The sequence below is a fragment of the Rhinatrema bivittatum genome, chromosome 2, assembly GCF_901001135.1.
Source record: "Rhinatrema bivittatum chromosome 2, aRhiBiv1.1, whole genome shotgun sequence".
NCBI classification, from domain to species: Eukaryota; Metazoa; Chordata; class Amphibia; order Gymnophiona; family Rhinatrematidae; genus Rhinatrema; species Rhinatrema bivittatum.
The window spans coordinates 25,412,385-25,434,804 of NC_042616.1; the positions used below are offsets into that span (position 1 = coordinate 25,412,385).

The 22,420-nt window shown below is 48.1% G+C and overlaps 1 protein-coding gene across 1 annotated transcript in view; it reads right to left on the minus strand.

Annotated features, from left to right (window-relative positions):
* The window catches only part of LOC115083153 (oocyte zinc finger protein XlCOF6-like), a 67,574-nt gene that overhangs the window by 36,797 nt on the left and 8,357 nt on the right, over positions 1-22,420 (minus strand). Inside the window, exon 3 of the mRNA XM_029586961.1 lies at positions 15,963-16,364. Within this exon, the coding sequence (XP_029442821.1) occupies positions 15,963-16,349 (387 nt within the window). The 5' untranslated portion in view covers positions 16,350-16,364. The remainder of the gene's footprint in view (positions 1-15,962; positions 16,365-22,420) is intronic.

Genomic DNA, 22,420 nt, shown 5'->3' on the forward strand with positions numbered 1-22,420 from the left:
TAGTGATGGTATCTGATGGGGATGAGGTGGGTTAGCATCTTTCTTCCAGGGGTTCAATTGGAAGGATTGAGTGAGAGGAACTGGGTAGCTGGTGCTGGAGGAAATGATGGGTCCAAATGGCTTTATATCTTTGAAATGTTTAGATTTGAGCTCTGTGCGTTTGGTATGGATACAGGGGAAATTGCTATGATATGAGGTAGAGTCTGAGAGGAAGGCGCCGTGAAGGGTTCTGTGGAAGGTTCTAGCGAACAGTTCTCACACCGGTACGCACTAAGGGGCGCACAAAGGGGCAGGCCCCTTTGTTGCGCGCGACACCAGAGGCCGTCAGGCCCTTTAAAGGGCTCAGCCGGCGTGGTCTTGGTGTCACTGGGGTGGGCGGGCTTACCGTGCTGGGTTTTTCTCTTTTTTTTTCTTTAGTTTCTCTTTCTGCGCCGCTCAGGGTCCGGCCGCAGACTCCCGTGCCTCCCCTGACCCCGGTGGGTCTGCACCGGCCGGGCGGGGAGGAGGGTAAAAGAGAGATACACATACACACAGGCTCCCACTCTCATAGACTCTCTCTTACATGAGGCTCTCACTTCGCAGGTTCCCACTCCCACACACTCTTACCCAGGCTTCCACTGGCACACACAGGTTCCCATTCTCACACGAAGGTTTCTACTCCCACACACACACAGGTTCTCTTACATGCTCTCTCCCACATGCAGGTTTCTACTCCCATATGCTCTCTCGCACCCACATGCTTTCTTTCATACATTCATACACAGGCTTCTCACTCCCATGCTCTCTTTCATACAGAAAAGAATTGCATCACGACTGGTTTGGTTCTGAAGGGGCGTGGCTGACTGCTTCAGAAGAGTAATTCGAAACAAAAATTGTCCTAAGCACCAGCTCTTCCAGGCATCGGGAGAGCTCCTTCAGCCGCTGCTGTTTCACCTGAGGCTCTAGTCTAACAATCAACATGGATTTTCGTAAAGAATAGGCCCCTGCTATAACAGATCCCCGTGAACCGGTAATTGGATAGGAGTGTCAAACAGAAGTCTTCGCAAATCTGCATACCACGGCCTCTTGTGCCAATCTGGTGCCACCAGAAACACCATCCCAGTGTGAGTCTTTCCTCTGGATCATTCTGCCCAACGTGGTCCATGTGGGAAAGGTATACAGGAGCTTGCCCTCTGGCCACTCTTGCACAAGGGCATTGATGCCCAAGGACATTTGATCTCGCCTAAGACTGAAGAAGCGAGGAACCTTCGCATTGTGAGATGTCACTAGCAGGTGTAGAAGTGGAAGGCCCCAGCGATCCACTACAAGCAGGAATGCCTTGTTTGACAAGTCCCATTCTCCTGAAACTAGACTGTCTGCTGAGCAAGTCGGCTCTTACATTGTCTTTTCCTGCAATGTGTGAGGCTGAGATTTTCTGAAGATGCACTTCTGCCCATTCCTATTTCCTGCAGCACCTTCTGGCTCTTGGTTCCTCTCTGGCGATTGATGTAAGCCACTGTTGTTGCATTGTCTCACATTATCCGGACTACTTGACCTTGCAAGCGGTAAATGAATTGCAAACATGCCAACTGTACAGCACAGGCTTCCAGCTGATTGATGCTCTAAAGAGACTCTTCTGTACTCAAGCACCCTTGCGCTGTCAGCTCCTGACAGTGAGACCCCAACCCTGGAGGCTCGCATCTGTTTGAATACTAGCCCTTCCCGTGATTCCCCCTTCCTTACATAATCCGCTTTTAACCACCACTGCAGTTGTATGCAGATCTCCACCAGTAGGTGAAACCAAATCGAAAAGTACCGAGACTGTGGACTTCAACGAGCCAGAAGGTGTGCTGAAAAGGGCGCTTATGTGTTTTTGCCTAAAGAACCACCTCTATGATGGCCGCCATCAACCCAAGCACCTATAGATAACATCACACTGTTGGGTGTATTGTTTTTGTCAATAGTTGCACTTGTATCATCAGCTTTTAAATACTGCCCTCCGGCAGGAGCACCCTACCTTGTTTCGTGTCAAACCAAACAACAAGATACTCTAGTGGCTGGGATGGCTGTAGATTGCTCTTGGCCAAGTTTACCACCGAACCTAGTACCTGTAGCAAGGAGATCACTTTGTGTGATAACCGAAGGCTCTCTACAAAACACTTGTTCTGAATCAGCCAATCATCTAAGTAAGAATGGCATTCTGGTCCACCCATTCTGAACACTGCCTCCACCACCACCATAATTTTGGAAAAGGTTCTGGGTGCAGTGGCCAAACCAAAGGGCAGTGTTCAAAACTGATGTCTTTGCCACAAAACAGAGAAACACAGAAACCATGGATGCTCCAGCCGGATGGGAATATGAAGGTATGCTTCTGACAAATCCAGAGATATCAGAAACTTCACAGACGGTACTGCCATTATCACAGAATGCAAGTTTTCCATGCAAAAACAAATCTCCCGCTAATGATGGTTGACTCCCTTGAGATCTAGGATGGGGCGAAAGGAGCCATCTTTCTTGGATACAATGGAATATAGGCCCATATTTTCTTGTGATGTGGGCAATGGAACTACACCCCACAGACTGAGGAGTCTTAACAACGTACAGTTCACTGCCTGTCTCTTCTTCAGAGAGATGCAGGGAGGCACCATGAAAATGTCCCAAGAAATACTGAGATACTCCAGCGCATAGCCATCTTTTATCACCTCCAGAAGCAACTAGTCTGATGTTATCTAGACCCACCTCCGATAAAAAAAAACCAAACAAACAGGCGACCCCCTATCTCCTGTTCTCGGGAGTGGATCGACAAACCTTCATTGAGGCTCGGGGGGGGCTCCGCTACGCGAGCCTGCACCTCGTCTGAGCTGCCAGGGACGAATGGATTGAGAAACACCCAAAGGCCGAGTCCTCTGAAAAGCTGCTCCTCTGTAGGGTCAAAAGCATTTGAAACCCTTAGCACAACCTCTCGTGTAAAGGACTGCGGCGTCTGCTTCTTATCCTCTGGTAACCAAGGATATCTTGGGCTCACCCCACTTATTGGCCATTTTTTCCAGCTCACGCCCAAACAAGACTGATCCTTTAAAAGGCAATTTTGTAAGAATAGACTTCAAAATTGTACCGAGCAACCAATTCCTAAGCCATCACTAACGCCTGGCCACTATTCCTGAAGCCACCCCTCTGGTCAAAGTGTGGACCAGATTGCAGCCTGCATCTGCCAAAAAGGTGGCTGCCGTTTCCATCACTGCCCTGGAATTCACACCAGATTGATCAATCTCCTGAGAGAGAAGTAAACAAGAGCGAGCTACCAGGAAGCAACAAGAAGCTATCTGCAAATTCATTGCCATCACCTCAAAGGCCTGCTTAAGAATAGCCTCAAGAGGATCACGTGATGTGGGAAGCTGGCAGGACATTTTCTCCACCAGCTCCGGGGCCCACTTCACAAACCGCGCTACATCCGCATATGAACCACCCCCGAAACCAGGAAAAAACTTAGCAGGCGAGGAGAGCACATGTCAATAACTAGATATATGAATAAATTGAACACCCCGATGACATCCAAAGGAGGCAAAAAGGAAAAAGAAAAACCGAAGGCTGGCTCCCCCAAAATGGCGGCCGCGAGTGAAGGCGAGCTCCCCTCACCCTCTTTGGGACTTACTATCGAGGACATAAAAGCGGCAATTTGCGAAGCTTTGGACGAAAAACTAAATCATATCACCTCGCAGCTAGGGGAGGTCAAAGAGACATTAGCTGACCTGAGCCCACGCATTGACCATATGGAACATCGCATTTCCAGCGTGGAAGACGACGTGATCAAAACCGAGCGCAAGATGGCGGCAACAGAGAAAAGGCTCACTCTATTACACACAAAAATAGATGAACTTGAAAACAGGGCAAGGAGAGAGAACCTAAGATTCTTGGGGTTTCCGGAAACAGTGGAAGAGAAGTCCCTGAGCACTATATTAACAGAGTGGCTACCAGAGATTCTCAAACTCCCGCATCTGACAGGTAAACTGATCATTGAACGGGCCCACCGACTCGGGGCCAAAAAAGACAACCAGATACACCCCCGATTGGTAATCGCCAAAATACATAATTATGCCCATAAGGCGGAAATCTGGCGGGCCTCCCACAGTATAAAAGACCTTGAATACCACGGGAACAAAATTCGTATCTTCCAAGACTTTTCGGCGGAAGTCTCAGAGCTGCGCCGCAGTTTTTCCCCCGTGTGTACCCATATGCATAATAAGGGCATTAAGTTCTCACTGCTTTACCCCGCCCGGCTTCGCGTTTGGTATGAGGATAAGAGCCATCTATTTGAGAAACCAGAAGCGGCGAAGGCTTTTCTCGACAAGCTAGACCTTCACTAAACAGGCCTTAAAGACAAGAATTAGGTCGGCAGGGATGACATTGTTGTTAATTGTTGTTGTCATTCTATTCCCTGCTCAAACGCGAAAACGTATGCCTTGGACATTTATTATGTTCTGCACTGAGTTGATACTAGTTAGAGACTTGAATCTGGACCGAGTTGGGGCGGGGGGAGAGGAGAGAGAGAGACGCTATGGTTTGGAAATAGCAGCGACGAAATAGCAGGCCGCATCCCGCCTTGGGGGCCCCCCCCCCCAAACTAAAAAAAAAAAAAAAAAAAAAAATTTGGAAAACCAAATGGAAAAGAAAAAGGAAAAGAAAAGGAAAACAGGAAAAAGAAAGGGGGATAAAAAGGAAAAACAAACAGGAACAGGAGGGGACAGGCAAGACCAAAATCTTCGTAAGTTGGTGGACGCACCTTGGGGAAAAAAAAAGAAGGAGAGAAACTGGAAAAAAAAAAAAAAAAAAAGCCCAAACCTGTGCCCGAGGCGACAGCCAAACTCCATACTGGCGAAAACAACCGACCGAGAAGGACATTTTGACTATGCGGCGGCCCTTCGGACGTGGGGGCGAAACCCCAGGGACTTGCTTCAAGGGAGATACCGGATTGGCAGAACAGCGATTGCATAGAGCAACAGTTTTGGCGTTTTTCGGACTCGTGCGCGAACGGAGTGCTGCCTGGAGGTGCGATGTTTGCTTCGTCTGCTCCGTTATACCCCTCCCCGCAACCGGACAGCACAGAACAATTTCACAAAACATAACCAGAGACAGTGAATTATACCTGGGCAAGGGGATAGACTATAATAGCCCGAAGGGGAGCGATCAGGGGGGAGGCTGCATATAGGGGCTGTGTTATGCACTAGCCTGGGGGCGTGAGCGAGAGCTCAATTAAACACCAGAGTTTTGTTGAATATGAGGATATCGCGCACCCAGGTGTTCTTTTTGGATATATATATACCAAAAACATGGTCCTAAAAAAAAAAAAAAACCCGTTTGCGTTAAGTTTTTGTTGACATTTGGTGAAGTGGTAACCCCGGACACATCAAGCGGGTCTCCATGTCTCCAGTTAGCATTGGAGAAGAATTGTTAATGTTAAGGGTGGGAAGGGGGAAGGGAGGGGATAGTTGGAAACGGGAGGGGGAGGGCACGGGGGGAGGTCAGGGAGGAAAGGGAAGCAAGGGCTTGTTGACAGGTGTGGCAAATTACAGCGAGTCGAAATTCTGTGTTCTAATTGTCCTATGGGTCAGAAGGGATAACGAAGAGGGAGGGAGTGTCAGCTCGTCCCATTCCATAGCAGGGGAATGGAGGAAGGGAAGGCTAGGCTGGGGGCCGACCCTAGATATTGTGGTTTTTTTGTACCAGACTCAACAACGACTTACTCTAATTAAGGTAAAAAGATGCCAAATCTAGTATCGTGGAATGTCAATGGACTAGGCACCCCGGTCAAAAGGAAAAAAGTGCTAGCACAGTTAAAAAGGCTGAATGCGGATATAGCCTGTATTCAAGAAACTCACCTTACAAAAATCGAAAGCCAAAAGCTCCAGAGAGACTGGGTGGGTACCTGTATTTATGCAGAGGCGCAGCACCGTAAAGCAGGGGTGGCGATCTTGGTGAATAAAAACACGAATTTTCATACTGTTAAGATTATTGCAGACCCTGATGGGCGATACCTTATTGTGTTGGGAAACTGGAACAACAAACCAGTGACTATTTGTAACATATATGCCCCCAACGCTTATAACCACAGGTTCTTCGAGAACATATGCAACTTATTACAGATACACACTCACGGCATACAGTATGTGGTGGGAGACTTTAACGGTGTACACGATGTTTCTTTGGATAAGAGTTCAGCCCCGGTGCCACCTACAGGGGAGAAAATAAAGGGAGTCGCCTACCTGTGCCGCTATCTTGACCTCCTGGATGTCTGGCGAATCTTACATCCCACTGAAAGGGATTATACCCATATCTCGAGATCCCACCAAACACTGTCTCGCATTGATTACATCTTGGTTTCCAGAAGGGAGTTTTTTACAATTTCAAAGGCCCAGATAGAACCTTTAGCTATTTCAGACCACACACCCATTTCCATTCAGATAAAGACCCCCGGACCTAATGTTGGCCAACGTGTATGGCGTTTCCCACACTTTTTGAAGGATGATTCTCGATTCCAGGCATTTCTTAAAGAGAGATGGCTAGATTATGCCCGAAACAATCAACAACATGCCTCTAACACACATCTCTTTTGGGACACAGCAAAGGCCGTAATCTGGGGCGAGATTATCTCGTATGTCCACGCACGCAATAAAAGTATAAATCAATCAATTTTAGATCTCGAAACATTACTAGGAAAGGCAAAAAAGGCAGTAATTCACCGCAACACCGAAGAACATAGGAGGACATTCTATAGTATACTAGGGCGGCTGAATACTCTATTAGATACGCGAACACAAGCTTATTTGTGGAAAGGCCAGCAATCTCTTTTTAAATTCGGTAATAAACCTAGTAGACTGCTGGCTCATTTAATAAAACCGCAGAGGAAAAAATCTTTTATTACCAGCCTAACATCTGACTCTGGGAGAGAGGTGTACACTGAGACCGAGATTGGTGAGCTATTCAGACAGTACTATTATTTATTTATTATTTATTTAACTTCTTTTACTATACCGACACTCAAGACCAGGTCTTATCGTACCGGTTTACATTAGAACAAGGGGAAAAATCAATTAACGTATAAGTGGAAAAGAGAAGTTACATTAAAACAGGGAGAGTAAAAACATGGATGTCGGAAGATAGGACAGAATTAAGTAATTGAACAATAAGTTAACAAAATTACAAACTATAAATTAACATAAAACAATAAATTAATAATACAGAAAACATGGATTATAATCAGCGGAAATATACATGGAAATATATATATATGGAATATATACAGCTGGAATATACATGTTATGTCAGATGGGAGGAGTGGCGGGGGGTGAGGGAAAAGGGTGGGTTGAGGTTGCGAGTGGAAAAGGGAAAAAAGTGAAAAAAGTTTGGGAGTGCGGGGAGGGAGAAGGGTGGGTTGGAGGGTGAGAGAGAGTTGGTTAATATGGAATCCTTCAACGATAGGCTTGTGTGAACAGCCAGGTTTTAAGTTTTTTTCTGAAGGTTAAATGGCATTGTTCCTGGCGTAAGTCTTGAGGAAGCGAATTCCAATGTAGGGGACCTGCTGTTGAAAAAGCTCGCTTGTGGATGGAGTTGTGAACTGATGATTTGTTGGGAGGGGCCTTGAGCTTACTTTTGTAGGCAGTTCTTATTGGTCTTGAAGATGTAAGTAGTTCCAGAGGGAAGGTGAGTTGGAGAGAGGATTGTTGGTAGACCGATTTGTGGATGATAGTGAGAGCTTTGAACAGTATTCTATGTTGAATAGGAAGCCAATGTAAGATTTTTAGGATAGGTGTGATGTGGTCCTTGCGCCGTGTGTTTGTAAGGATCCTGGCTGCTGCGTTTTGCAGCATCTGTAGAGGTTTGGTCGAAGAGGCGGGGAGACCGAGTAGAAGAGCGTTGCAATAGTCAATCTTTGAAAACAGTATTGCTTGAAGCACAGAACGGAAATCCTGGAAGTGTAAGAGCGGTCTTAGATGCTTCAGGACCTGTAGCTTGAAGAAACATTCTTTAGTTGTAGCGTTAATGAATTTTTTGAAATTCATTCTGGAGTCAAGGGTGGCCCCAAGGTCTCTGACATGGCTTGCTAGTGGGGTTATTGTGTTATTAGTGAAGGGGTGGTTATCGCTAGGGGAGATAACCAGGAGTTCCGTTTTGGACGTATTTAGGACCAGGTTGAGATTCGTGAGAAGCTGGTTGATGGCATGTAGGCAGTCGTTCCAGAAATTTAGAGTTGAGGAGATGGGGTCCGAGATGGGGATTATGATTTGCACATCGTCTGCGTATATAAAATGGGTGAGGTTGAGGCTCTTGAGCAGCTGGCATAAAGGAAGTAGGTATATGTTAAACAGGGTAGGGGACAGAGAAGAGCCCTGTGGTACTCCTTGTTTTGATGGGACGGGGTGGGATTCTTTGTCGTTTATTTTAACTTTGTAGTGCCTGTTGTTCAGAAAGGATTTAAACCAGAGCAGTGCAGAGCCAGAGATGCCTATTTCCATTAGACGGCTGATGAGGATGTCGTGATTTACCGTGTCAAACGCCGCAGAAATATCGAGTAGGGCTAGGAGGTAAGATTGTCCCTTGTCAAGGCCCATCAGGATGGTGTCCGTTAAAGAAAGAAGGAGGGATTCTGTGTTTAGGCGTTTCCTGAAACCGAATTGAGAAGGGTATAAGATATTGTGGGAGTCCAAGTAGTCGGTGAGACGGAAGTTGACAAGTTTTTCCATTATTTTAGCTATAAAAGGTAGGTTTGCGATGGGGCGGAAATTTGCTGGGTTGGCTGGGTCCAGATTGGGTTTTTTTAGTAAGGGTTTCAGCGAAGCAATTTTTAAGGAGTCAGGGACAGATCCTTGATTGAGGGAACAATTTATGATGTCTGCCAGAGATCTGGCAATGGTGTTAGGAATGGTGAGGAGAAGTTTGGTTGGTATTTGGTCTAGAGGGTGAGATGAGGGTTTCATTTTCTTGATAATCGATTCTATTTCCAGGGATGATGTAGGTTCAAGAGATACTAGCGTCTGTTTAAGAATAGTAGAGGATGGATTTTGGCTAGGAGTTTGGCTGGGGGGTTGTAAGGCTATTGATGATTTGTTGGATGTTGCCAGTGGGCCAAGTAGGTTTTTGACTTTGTTGTCAAAGAAAATCGCCAACTCTGTAGATTTGTTTTGGGCTTCTTCTTCTGAGAAGGTAGGGGAAGTGGGAGTGGTGAGGGCTGCCACATATGAGAAGAGCGTTTTCGGGTCGTATAGGAAACCGTGTATTTTTTTGGCATAAAAATCTCGTTTGGTGCGGGTGATCGATGTTCTGTAGAAGCTCATTGCTGTTTTGTAAGTAGCCAATGATGTGGGGGAGGGGTCTTTCCGCCAGCGTAGTTCCTTGTGTTGTAGGTCTTGTTTGAGTTTTCTTAATTCCGTAGAGAACCAGGGTTTTTTGTTCGAGCGTGCTGGGTTGATAATTTTTGAGGATAATGGGCAAATTGAGTTTGCTACTGCGTGTGTGATTGTTTGCCAGGAATTAATTGCGGTATCAGCATCTGTGAAGTCCAGTTTGGATAGGTCTTTGGCAAGGCTGTTGTTGAGTGCGTCCATTGAACAAGGTTTCCTGAATTGGATGGAGGATTTGGAAGCAACAGGGGTCTGTTTTTGATTAATGGCTAGTTTTGTCCTTTGCCCTTGTCCACGCTAGTTTTGTCCTTTGCCCTTGTCCACGCCGCGACCGGAGACCTGCGCGACCGGCGCCGGAGCCCCACCGGGGGAAGGTCAGGTCAGTACACGGCCTCCCCACCCGGGGGACCCCAACGCCAGCCGCGTGCGCCGAGGCCCAAAGCCATAGGAGGAAACGCGGCGAAAAACGAATAAAACAAACCCGCGAAACGCGACAAGGCCCGCCCTCAACCAGAAGCCATACCAGAAGCCTCAACCAGAAGTCCATACCACCAAATCCCTATAGTACCTTGTATGAATCCGAAACTCAAGCGGATGAGTCCGCGGAAAATGAATTTTTTAAGGACATTCCGATACCCATGCTCTCGGCCTCACAACGTGATTTTTTGAATCGCCCACTCCAAACATTCGAAATTACGCAGGTAATCTCGGCCATACAATCAGGCAAATCTCCCGGACCTGATGGGTTCTCTTATGATTTTTATAAAATCTTGTCCTCATACATAGGTGAGCATCTGACAAGCTACTTTACGGAGGGACTGGTAAAGGGCAGTTTCCCTGCGCCTTTTAACACGGCGCATATTATAGTACTCCCGAAACCAGGGAAAGATCCAAAAAACACGGCCTCATATAGACCTATCTCATTATTGAATTGCGATTTAAAAATACTAGCTAAGGTCCTAGCGGAGAGACTGAAGGTTGTCCTCCCTTGTTTGATCTCATCTCACCAGACGGGTTTTGTGCGAGGCCGAAAACCCGCCTCGACTATTGTAAAATTATTAACAGCCATGACCATTTGCCAAACCCAAAATATCCCTGCGCTGGCGATTGGCTTTGACTCGGAGAAAGCCTTCGACCGAGTGGCGTGGCCTTATCTTTTCTCTGTCCTTTCTAGATTTGGGTTGAGAGGCGAGTTTATGAAATATATCTCCTTATTATATACGAACCCCACTTCTCATATGCTTGTCAATGGTCACTTATCGGATGGTATCGCCATTCAGAGGGGGGTCTGCCAAGGGTGCCCCCTGTCCCCTCTGCTATACATATTGGCTCTCGACCCCCTTTTACGGAAAATCGATGGTAGCAGACAAGTGAAGGGATTCGGAGGACCGAGCCATATATTCAAAATAGCGGGGTTCGCGGATGACCTCTTAGTATATCTCACGAAACCTTTGACATCCCTACCCGCTGTTCTTGATTACCTAGACCATTATGGTTCATTTGCGGGACTAAAAGTCAATTTTGCAAAATCGGAGGCTCTCGATATCACCGGCCTTTTACATAACAAATGGGGCACAGACTTCCCTCTTCGATGGGCGGACAAGGACCTGAAATATCTTGGTTTGCGCATTCCATTGAAAATATCTAATCTATATGCAGCAAACATACCTTTATTGATGGAGAAAACGCTGTCCGCTTTCAGGAGATGGGGGGGTCTGCCGTTATCGTTGGTGGGGCGAATCCAACTCTACAAAATGGTCCTCATACCAAAATGGCTTTATCTACTTCAATTAGCCCCATTGTGGATTACCAAAAAAGATCAGCGAATAGTTTTACAGGCCCTACGTTTTTTCCTCTGGCGGGGAAAGCGGGCACGCATTGATATTACTATATTGATGAGTCCAAGGGACAAAGGGGGACTTGGATGCCCAAATTTGATGTATTACAACCTAGCTTGCTCCATTAGACATATCAAAGATTGGCTCTTTGCGACATCCACAGTCTCCCCATATGCGTGCCTCTTAGAGTGGTACGGAGTCCAAACCCTAAACCCACTAATATTAATTCAAACTCATATGATTCCGCCTTATATAAGACCGCAGATTATGATATGGACCTGTAGGAAGGCTTGGCAGGCGCTATGTAGAATAGGAAGATTAAAAAACCCTCTTGACCATTTTCTTACTATCAGAGGCCATGATTTATTTCAGCCGGGGAAGTCCGGGAAAAATTTTAAACGTTGGCATCAACAGGGGCTTACATACTTTACGGATTTAACCGATCAGTCAATAGGCGCCCTACTCTCATTCCCGATGCTCCAACAAAGATATTCATTACCAATGTCAGACTACTATGCTTACCTTCAAACCTCCCACTATTTGGGAACTAGAAGGCAAAAACAGGCAGACACACAACCATGCAACACCTTAAAGGACCTAGTTCGGGCGGGGGGGAAAAGGCAGCCTTCTGTTTCTTACTTCTACAAGGAGATAGGAGAGTATGCAGAGGCACACCCCTTACATATCCTATATCCCCGTTGGCAGGCGTGGTCCTTGTTCTCATTAACGTATGCTGAATTCGAAAAATGTTTTACGGATTTGAACGCGCTCTCTGAGAATGTATGTTTACAAGAAACGCAGTACAGATTTCTTTGGATGAGCTATCTTACCCCGATTCGAGCACATCAAATGCAAGTGGCACTCACGCCACAGTGCCCAAAGTGTGCAAACAGTAACAGTAATTACTTCCATTGTTTTTGGGAATGTAGCAAGATTGCTATCTTCTGGAGGCATTTATGTCATATATGCTCCGCCATCCTGAAACGTACCATACCACCAAATCCCAATTTATGGTTGTTTGGGATGGCGGACTCGACGCACCCAAGGTTATCTAACTCTGACATATTATTTGTCATGAGGGCAGGGTTGGTGGGTAAGCAAGTTATCTTAAAAAATTGGATAGCTGCAGATACCCCTAATCATGAACATTGGTTCCGGAGGATGGTACTACTGTGCTCCTTGGAGCATGCCATTCTTACCCAACATACGCCAAAGAGGTCTGTACAAATAAATTCTATATGGAAAGCTTTTAAGGAGTATTTAGCCCCCAGGGTGAGATAATGCTGGGTCTCCAGACTTGAAGGACGAGATGCTGTTGGGAACATATCAGAACTGACGACCACCCACACGGATCCAGAAGGAACACAGTGAATAGAGCGCAAGGGAACAACGGTATACCGACACCGTTCACTCTGCTGCACCTGGATTGTTTGATTATTATCTGGACTCCCGGACCTCAGGGGACTGTATAGGGGTGGGGGGGGGGGGAAATGTTTATTTTTGGGGGTTTTTTGTTTCACCTAAAAATGGTACTATTTTCTGTTGTATGTTAAAAACTCAATAAAGATAGTTTCAAAAAAAAAAAAAAAGAATAGCCTCAATACTTCTATCGTGTACATCCATCAATGCCGCTCTCCCTTTTATAGGGATAGTTGTCCACTTGGTGACGGCACACACAAGTGCATCCACTCTCGGAAAACGCAATTGCCTTCTTGCAGCTGGATCCAGGGGGTACAGCCCTTCCAAGCTCATCCCCCTTTAAAATTAGCTTCTAAGGCACCCTCATTCAAGACCAATCAATTCTTGAATAGCCTCCATAATAGGGAAGAAACATGAGGCTTTACGCAAAGAAATCAAAATGGGATCCTTCTTTGGTTCAGACATGGATTCAACCCCTGGTATCCCCTAGAATTTTCAATGTCTGGCACATCAGAGACGGTAACTCATCCCTATGAAAGAAATGCAACCTAGTTCTATACGGCTCCAATCCCAGAGGAATTTCCCCATCCTCCAGGGAGTAAAGATCCACTTCATCATCCATACCATTTAGGTCTCTATTGGCGTGACCCTCAGCAGGTCTAGACATACTCCGATGCTTACCGGCAGCACCAGTTATGTGGGAATGCGCAGCCTGTGATCCTGAACTGTTAAGATTGGCCAGGACCCTGGACTGGGCCTGAAGAAAGGACTGAGGTCCTTGAAAAAATTCCACCCAAAAAAAGACAAAGGCGACTGTGCCAAAATCAGGGCGCGTCCGTGCTGCATCCATTGAACCACCTTCCCCCGCTGACAAACCAGGGGAGCCCCAATTGCAGATAAGACCTCTGGCAACTCTTTTTCCATTCCAGAAACATGCTGAGAAGGACCGAGCTTAGCAAAATCAGATAGAGACAAATCTCCCTGAGCCTCCAAACAGTGCTGACACAAGTTTGGGGGAATACCAGGCTGAGATGCCCAAATATGGCAGCAGCACAAATGGTACAGCGCTTGGGCTTCTTTGCTATCGGCGCCATAGAGTTGCCAGTACCCTCCAACAGACGTCTGATAAGTGTGCATCCAGCTGTGCTTGCAATAGGTGCTGAGAAAAGATAGGCGCTCAACACACCGTTCCAGTAGGCGTCCAAACTGAGGGCCCACAAGAGCATCCGTCTAGGCGATCATGAGCACAGAACTGTGCGTCCACCTAGGTGCCCTTACGTGCACAACTAAGAGCTCAGGTAGGCGCCCCTATGCACCCAACTGAGCTCTCAACTAGGCACACAGCTAGGCGTGTAAGCACAAACCGACTTTCATGAAGAGGTCAGCCTTATGCGCAGAGAAATAATGCGCAAACGCCACCACAGCCAATCCCATGGCAAACAAGCCAAGCTTGAGAGCGGGGCCTAGTCAGAAGGCTGCTCAACCCGCCAAGCTGCACAAGTCCCCAAGCGCCTCCTGAGGCCAAAAACACCCAGGAGCTGCTTCCCCGACCTGAGGCGGCTCCAGGCACTAGGATACTGAGCACTGCCTGAAAGAGAAAGCCTCAGAAAAAAGCTGAAGGCAAGAATCTTTTTTTTCCCCCCCCCCCCTTTTACTCTGTAACAAAAAAGTCCCCACAGGGGTACTTTCCTTTACGAGGCACTGGAAGAAAGCTTTGGGGCGTGGAGAGAACCAGTCCCCTGGCTATCCAACTCCCCGGAGTCCGAGGGCTCTAAAGCCGGGGGTGCCCAACCCCCCCCCCCCCCCCCCGTTCGCCCTACTCCACCCAAGGGATGACCCGTGATCGGAACCTTACACCTCGGGGAGCCCTGCAAAAAAAACTCAGTCCAGAGCTGCAGGATGTACGACCACCATCTGCTGGAGACAGAGAAATACTGAAGAGCTGCAGATGGCACTAGGGTTATATAGCAGTGCTCTGCCTCCATCTGCTGGTGAGAGTGCATAATCCACTGGTCTGGACTGATCTGGGTATGCCCAGGAACGGTCCTTTTCTGCCATCATATTTCTATGAGATCAGAGCACCAAGGGAATTAGTATAGAGAGAAAAGAGAAGCGGGCCTAGGACAGAGCCCCGAGGTAACCAAGTGATAGTGGGATGGCAGCCAAGGAGGATCCACCAGAAGACATTAAACGTGCAATGAGAGAGGTAAGAAGAGAACCAAGACAGGAGGGAGACCTGAAATCCCAGTGAGGACAGAGCATCAAGGAGGAGATTGTGATCAACAGTGTGAGAGCAGGAGACAGATCAAGGAGGATAAGGACTGAGGGAAGGCCTTTGGGTTTAGCCATGAACAGGTCCTTGGAGACTTTGGCAGGAGCTGTTTCTGGGGAATGTAAAGAACAAAAACCAGACTGGAGTGGATTGGGAATGGCTTGAGATGAAAGAATCAAGGAAGAGGCAATGAACAGCAAGTTCAAGTAGTTTGGAAGTGAAAGGGAGGAGGGAGGAGGAAGCTGGGACGATATTTGGCAGGACAGGTAAGGAGCAGCGAGGGTTTCTGAGGAGTGGGGAGATCACAGCGCGTTTCAAAGCAGCAGGAACAGTAACAGTGGAAAGTGATAGACTGAGGATGGGACAGATACAGCTCAGGAGCTGGTGGCAATGGGGTTAGAGGAGCAAGTACTGCAGGGGTGGCTAACTCTGGTCCTCGAGAGCCACAAACAGGCCAGGTTTTCAGGATATCCACCATGAATATGCATGAGATAGATCTGCATACAATGGATGCAGTGCATACAAATCTATCCCATGCATATTCCTGGTGGATATCCTGAAAACCAGGCCCGTTTGTGGCTCTCGAGGACTGGAATTGGCCACCCCTGAAGCAGTGAGTTTGGAGGAGGAGAGAAGATGGGCAGCCCCCGTCATTGTGATTTCAGTAAAGGAATAGAGGGTGGCGGGGGAAGGGGGGGGTAGAGGTGACCTGGCTGGGAACTCAAGACTAAAAATGACAGAGGTTTAGAAAATTAGTTTTTGGGTTTAACTTCTTATTCCTCAATTTGTGGATCAGCAACAAAAGTCAGAAAAACTTCATATATTTAAATTTCATTAGAAACAAAAATTTGGTTAATTGGAGGAAGAGATTCCTTGAATATTTACAAAGCCTCCCCTAAATAATTATTAATCATCTCCCCTGGTGAAATATTATCTCTTGGGAAAGTTGATAATTCTAAAATATTTTTTTTTTCACAACATTTTCTAACTTCTTAATGTTCATTCTGAGTGAAATACGATCTTGAACGGAGGCAGAAGAGTTTGAGACTAAATGTTCACCTTGTTCTCCAGCGCCTGCAGCCGCTTAGCATGAGCAGAGATTTTCTTCTCCTGGGTCCCTGAGCGCAGCTCCAGCGAGGAGATTTCCACTTGAATCCTTTCCAACTTGCTGCTCATTGTCGCTTCCAGCTGCACCAGAACCATCCACAGAGAGCCCAAAGTCCTGGGCTGTTGTGGATCCAGAGCCAGCCCTGCCCCCTTCTCTGACCCTGGGGGCTCTGCCAGAGGCTGCACCAAGGAGGGATCTGGCTCTGGAGAAGGCAGAACCCCCTTCCTGAACTCCACTGAAGTCCCAGAACCCATAAAACCATCCATCGGTCCAACAGGAACATCCATGGGAGACGGGCGAGATTTAGACTTTCCCTTTCTATTCGATGTAGTCGGCATCAGAGACAGGTCAGGCTGAGGATGAGAGAAAGAGAGAAGCTGGAGAGTTAACTCCCTCCTGTACCGGGCACTCTGGGAAGTAACACAAAACCCTGCAGAAAACACTCTCAGCACCTTTGTATCAAACCCATCACACCTAAACAGCACTAACACCCAAAACTCACACAGCAACAATCTAATCTATGAAACAGTAACACTGGAATGTAAGAACATAAAACCTGCCATACTGGGTCAGAGCAAAGGTCCATCAAGCCCAGTATCCTGTTTTCAGCAGCAGCCAAGCCACAAGTACCTGGCTGCGTCCCAAGGATTAGATAGAGTCCATGCTGCTTATCCCAAGAATAAGCAGGGGATTTCTGCAACTCTAATTTAGTAGTGGTTATTGGACTTTTCCTCCAGGAAATTGTCCAAACCTTTTTTAAACAAAACTACACTAATAGCTTTCACCACATCCTCCTGCAATGAATTCCAATGCTTAATGGAGAAATTACTTACTTGATAATTTCATTTTCCTTAGTGTAGACAGATAAACCCAGGACCAATTGGTTATGTGTTCCCCTGCTAGCAGATAGAGACAGAGTCAGGTTTTAAAGCAGACATCACCCTAGCTATACTCCTGCAGTGACCTTGGCCATCCAGTATTCTCTTCAAAAGCCACTGTGGACTAAGCATTGAGAAACTCGATTACAAAACTTGAAGGCCAGAGACCGTAGCTGCACTCAGACGAAAGTGCTAAAATCCGGGCAACTCAAAGAAATCCTGATCCAGGGATAGCGAGATAGTTGGGGATGAGGTTCATGTGCTCTCTCTTGGCACTATCCGTGGGCAGCCATGGGCGGGATGCTGAGTCCATCTGTCTACATTAAGGAAAACGAAATTATAAGGTAAGTAATTTCTCCATTTCCTAGCATGTAGCCAATGGACTCAGGACCAATAGGATGTACAAAAGCTACTCCCGGACGGGGCAGGAGGCCGCCCGTTGTCCAGTTAGCACTGCCCTCACAAAGGCTGCATCCTCTTGTACTTGGATGTCCAAGCGATAGAACCAGGAGAAGGTGTGCAAGGAAGACCATGTCGCCGGGATACAGTAGCTTAGCTTCCGCCCAGGATACCACCTGGGCCCTAGTGGAGTGAGCTTTTATCTGAAGGGGTAGAGGCTTCCCTGTCTCTATGTAGGGTCCCTTGATCACTTGCTTCATCCAACAGGCTACAGTAGCTCGTGAAGCTGCTTCACCTTCTTTCTTTCTGCCGTGAAGAACAAACAGACAGTCCGTCTTGCGCACTGGTCCTGTACGTTCTAGGTACCATACCAACAGCCTGCTGACATTTAAGTGGCAAAGGAAGTGGTAGTCTTCCAAATCCTTGCATCTGTCTAGGGACGGTAAGGAGATGAACTGGTTCAGGTGGAACTCAGACTACCTTTGGTAAAAAGGGACGGTGCGAAGCTGCAACATTCCTGGAGTTAGCCAGACGACATTTCAGAGCCTGTAGTTCAGAGAAGAGACAAGCAGAGCATATCACCACCAAAAATACGGTCTTCAGCATTAGTAGGCAAAGAGACAGAGCTTGCAGCGGCCGGAACGAAGCCCTGTCAGGAAATCCAATACAAGGTTGAGGTTCCATAGGGGGACCGACCACTTTAAGGGAGGTCGGAGATGTTTAACCCCTTTCAGGAAATGGGTCAAGTCTGGATGCATAGCTAAGCAGGCTCCGTTCACCTCGCCTCTGAAACAGGAGAGAGCCACAACCTGAACCTTCAAGGAGTTCAGGGAAAGCCCTTTGTTTAGACCGTCCTGTAAGAATTCCAGGATCATGGGGATCTTGGTCGTCTGAGGAGGCATGCCGCGTTCATCACACCATGCCTCAAAAATTCTCCAGATCCTCACATATGTCAGGGACACTGAGAAATTCCGCGTGCGGAGCAAGGTGGCGATTACACCTGCCAAGTATCCATGCTTCTTCAGGCGAGCCCTCTCAAGGGCCAGACTGTAAGACAAAATTGAGTCAGGTCCTCGTGCGGGGGGGGGGCTGTTGTATGAGGCTCTACACCAGAAGCCTCCGCAAGTCGACATACCAGGAGGAATAGCCCTCTGTCTTTCGATCTTATGAATGACCTTGCCCAGCAGAGGCCATGGAAGGAAGGGGTACAGTAGGTCCTCCTCTGGCCAGGCCTGAACAAGGGTGTCGATCTCCTCTGTGACTGAAGAATCAGGGGACCTTTGTATTGTGAGATTTGGCCAACAAGTTGATGGATGGAAGGCCCCAGTGATCTACTAGGAGCTGGAAGGCTCTGGCTGACAACGTCCATTCTCCTGGATCCAGACTCCCCCTGCAGAGGAAGTCTGCCCTGACATTGTCTTGTCCCACTATGTAGGAGGTCGAAATCCCTTGCAGATTTAGCTCCGCCCATTCCATAAGGGGGTCTATCTCCAGAGACACTTGGTGGCTTTTGGTTCCTCCCTAGCTGTTGATATAAGCTAATGTTGTCGCGTTGTCCGACATCATGTTGGGTGCTTGACCCCGCAGCCTGTGGCTGAAATGTAGACACACCAATCTGACTGCTCTGGCCTCTAGGTGGTTTATGTTCCAGCACGGCTCCTCCTTGGTCCATCGGCCCTGTGTTGTCAATTCCTGACAGTGGGCTCCCCTTCCTTGGAGACTTGCGTCTGTCGTGATGGCTAGCCAGTTCGGTGGGGAGAGGCTTATTCCCTTTCTCAGGTTCACTTCCTGTAGCTAGCACTGGAGCGGAGAACATACTTCCATCGGTAGGTGGAGGCGAATCGAGTATTCTTGAGATAGTGGGTTCCAAACTGACAGCAGGAAGTGTTGGAGTGGTCTCATGTGTGCCCTCGCCCACGGCACTACATCCACAGTTGACGCCATCAGGCTGAGGACCTGGAGATAGCTCCACACCCTGGGGCGTATTGTGTTCGTCAATGTTGCACTTTGCACATCAGCTTCCTTATCCTTGAGGGAGGAAGACTGACTTGCATGACGGGTCTGGGCGACACTCTCCCTCAGGTCTGGCCCATCCCTCAGCCCCAGTTCCTCTTCTCCTGGCCTCAGATCCCTTCGGCAACACTCCGCCACTTCTAAAGTCCTCTGGCCTTGCCCTAGGCCTCCGCTCCCAAAACAGTACAAAAATACAGTCTTTGTCACAATAGTCTGTATTAGCAAGAAAACAGTTCTCTTCCAATTCCCACTACAAAAACTCCCTGTGGGTTTCAAAGCACTTCCCTTTTGCAGGGACACAGAAACAAAACACCAGCTTGGGATCTCAGCCAGCCACAACCATCCTGCTTGGAAGTTGCACAACATGCTCCAACTTCCCTCAGTTGTGCAGCAGGTCACGGTCTTCCCATTCCTTTACAACAAAAGCAAAACAAAACAAAATAGCAATATTCCCACTAAATCCCCGAGAAATCCTCTTTAAATAGTGCCACTCACACAGTTTCCATCTCTGAATCAGAGGTTTCCATAGTAGGGACTTCTCCATTTCCTCCTCCTCCGAGGAACTCAACTTTTGTGATCAGTCGAACCATTCTGGCACACCCTCCTGCTCTATAATCATGAGCTCAGGTGTGTGTGAGCCACCAGTGCTTTGCTCAGCTGCAGAATCAGCTTGCTCTCTCTCCCACTGGCTGAGCTGTGCTTCTAAGAGCTTGGGAGTTGTAGTCTTTCCCCTGCTCCCCGGGCACCTTTTGCTGCCTATTCATTTTCAGTCCTCTTTTGCGTACCCTGCGGGATGCAGGGGCGCATTTGTTGTTTTTCTTTGCTCTGATGGGGGGACGGCCATCTTGCCTTCCCCCCAGGTCTATTTCGCTTTTGGACTGAAATAGGCACCTTTTGCTGCCTAACTTGGCTCTGGGCTCTCCCAGCAGTCACCTGGCCTGGGTTTTCCTGCTTCATAGCAGCCTGCACTTCATCACACTTGTTTGGTGTCGAACCAAACTCCCAGGTACTCCAAGGACTGGGAGGGCTTGAGACTGCTCATGTCCATGTTCATGACCCGAGTTCCTGGAGTAGGGACATGACCCTGCTGGTAGCCTGGAGATTCTCTTCCGACAACTTCGCCCAGATCAGCCAGTCAGGTAGGTAAGGGTGTACCAGGACTCCTTCTTCCGTTACTGCCGCTGCTACAACCACCATAATATTGGAGAACATTCGGGGAGCTGTTACCAGGCAGAAAGGCAACGCCCGGAACTGATAATGGCAGCCGAGTACACAGAGCACAGAAAACACTGGTGGTCTTGATGGATTGGGATTTGAAGTTAGGCCTCTGAGAGGTCCAGGGATGTTAAGAACTCTCCTGGCTGAATAGCTATTGTGAAGGAGTGAAGAGTTTCCATGCAGAAGTGGGTTACCTGCAGATGATGGTTGACACTCTTGAGGTCCAGAATGGGGCGAAATAACCCCTCCCTTCTTGGGTACAATGAAATAGATGGAATAACGTGTGGGCACTGTGTCGGCACCGGGGTCATAGTCTTCAAACCGAGGAGCCTTACTACCGTGGATTCCACTGCCAGTCTTTTGTGCTGGAGTGGCAAGATGACATCATGAACGTGTCCAGTGGGATGCTGTGAAATTCTAGGGCATATCCTTTTTGTATGATGGCCAGAACCCAATTGTCCAAAGTGATCTTGACCCACCTGATAGAAGAGGGATAGTCTGCCCCCTATCTCCTCTTCCCATGGATAGGTCAGCCCAGCTTCATGGTACAGTTCGAGCCAAATCGGAGCCCAAACTAGTTCTCTTTTTGGTTGTCAGTTCCAAAAGGCCGGAGATCTTCCCAAAGATAGAGATGTCTGGAACGGTGGGTTTCTGTAGGGCCGGAAGCGCTAGGAGCCCCTAGCCCAACCCCTCCTGGGTTAGAAGCCCTGTGACCTCTTCTTCCTATCTTCCAGTAGCCGAGGCACTGGAGATTCTCCCCACTTTCTGGCAAGCTTTTCCAACTCGCTTCCGAATAGAAGAGATTCCTTAAAGGGCATCTTTGTGAGGTTTGCCTTAGAGGTCGCGTCCGCTGACCAATTTCACAGCCATAGCTGTCTTCTGGTCACCCCATTGAGGCTACTCCTCTGGCCGAGGTGCACACTAGGTCTGAGCTTGTATCCGCTAGTAAGGTCATGGCAGGTTCCATCACTTCCCTGGTAGGAACCCCTGAGCTATCAGCCTCTCTTGAGAGAGAGAAGCAGACATGAACGGGCCACCAGAGCACAACAGAAGGTGATCTGCAGTATCACTGCTATCATGTCAAAGGCTTGCTTAAGGATGGACTCCAACTTCCTGTCATATGCATTCTTCAAGGTCACTCCTCCCTCTACTGGGATAGTTGTCTGCTTTGAGACTGTGCAGACTAGGGTGTCTACTTTCGGGAAGCGCAGACATTCCTTGGCTGCCGGGTCCAGCACCTCTAAGGCTTGACCTCTTTTAAAACTGGCTTTCAGGGCATCCCACTCCAGGTCCATCAACTCCTGGATGGCTTCAAGCACTGGGAAATAGTAAGAGGATTTCCGTAGACACACCAGGATGGGGTTCCTTTTTGGTTCCAACATAGAGTCCATGCCAGACACTCACAGGGTCTGGGATAATAGGGCAGGCAATTCATATCTATGGAAGAACCTTAGCATGGTCCTGTAAGGTTACAGTCCTGGTGGGATTTCTCCGTCCTCCAATCGGTCTGCATCCCCTTCGTCGTCTGTGGTGTCTGGGTCCTTGTCAGGGATGCCCTTGGTGAGAAGAGGCATGTCCTGAGGTATGCTGATAGGGCTGAGGGGATGAGGTCCTCCCAGCTGGGGTTCAGACTGGGCAGGGACAGCAGCTGACGGCGCCTGAACAAAGGTTTGAGGGCCCTGAAAGAATTCCAACCAAGATAAGGTTGAAGGGTCCATACATAGCCAAGGGAGAACTGTGGGAGGGGCCGCTGAACTGCCTGCTTCTAGGGATGATGCAGGCCTGGGGTTGCTCAGACCCAGGGTGCTACTGGAAGCTATAATTGACCCATCCTCAGAAAGGGAGAGGATGGACCTGGAGAAGCTCTGAGAGTCCAGCCCACCCTGGGCCTCCTCCAGTGC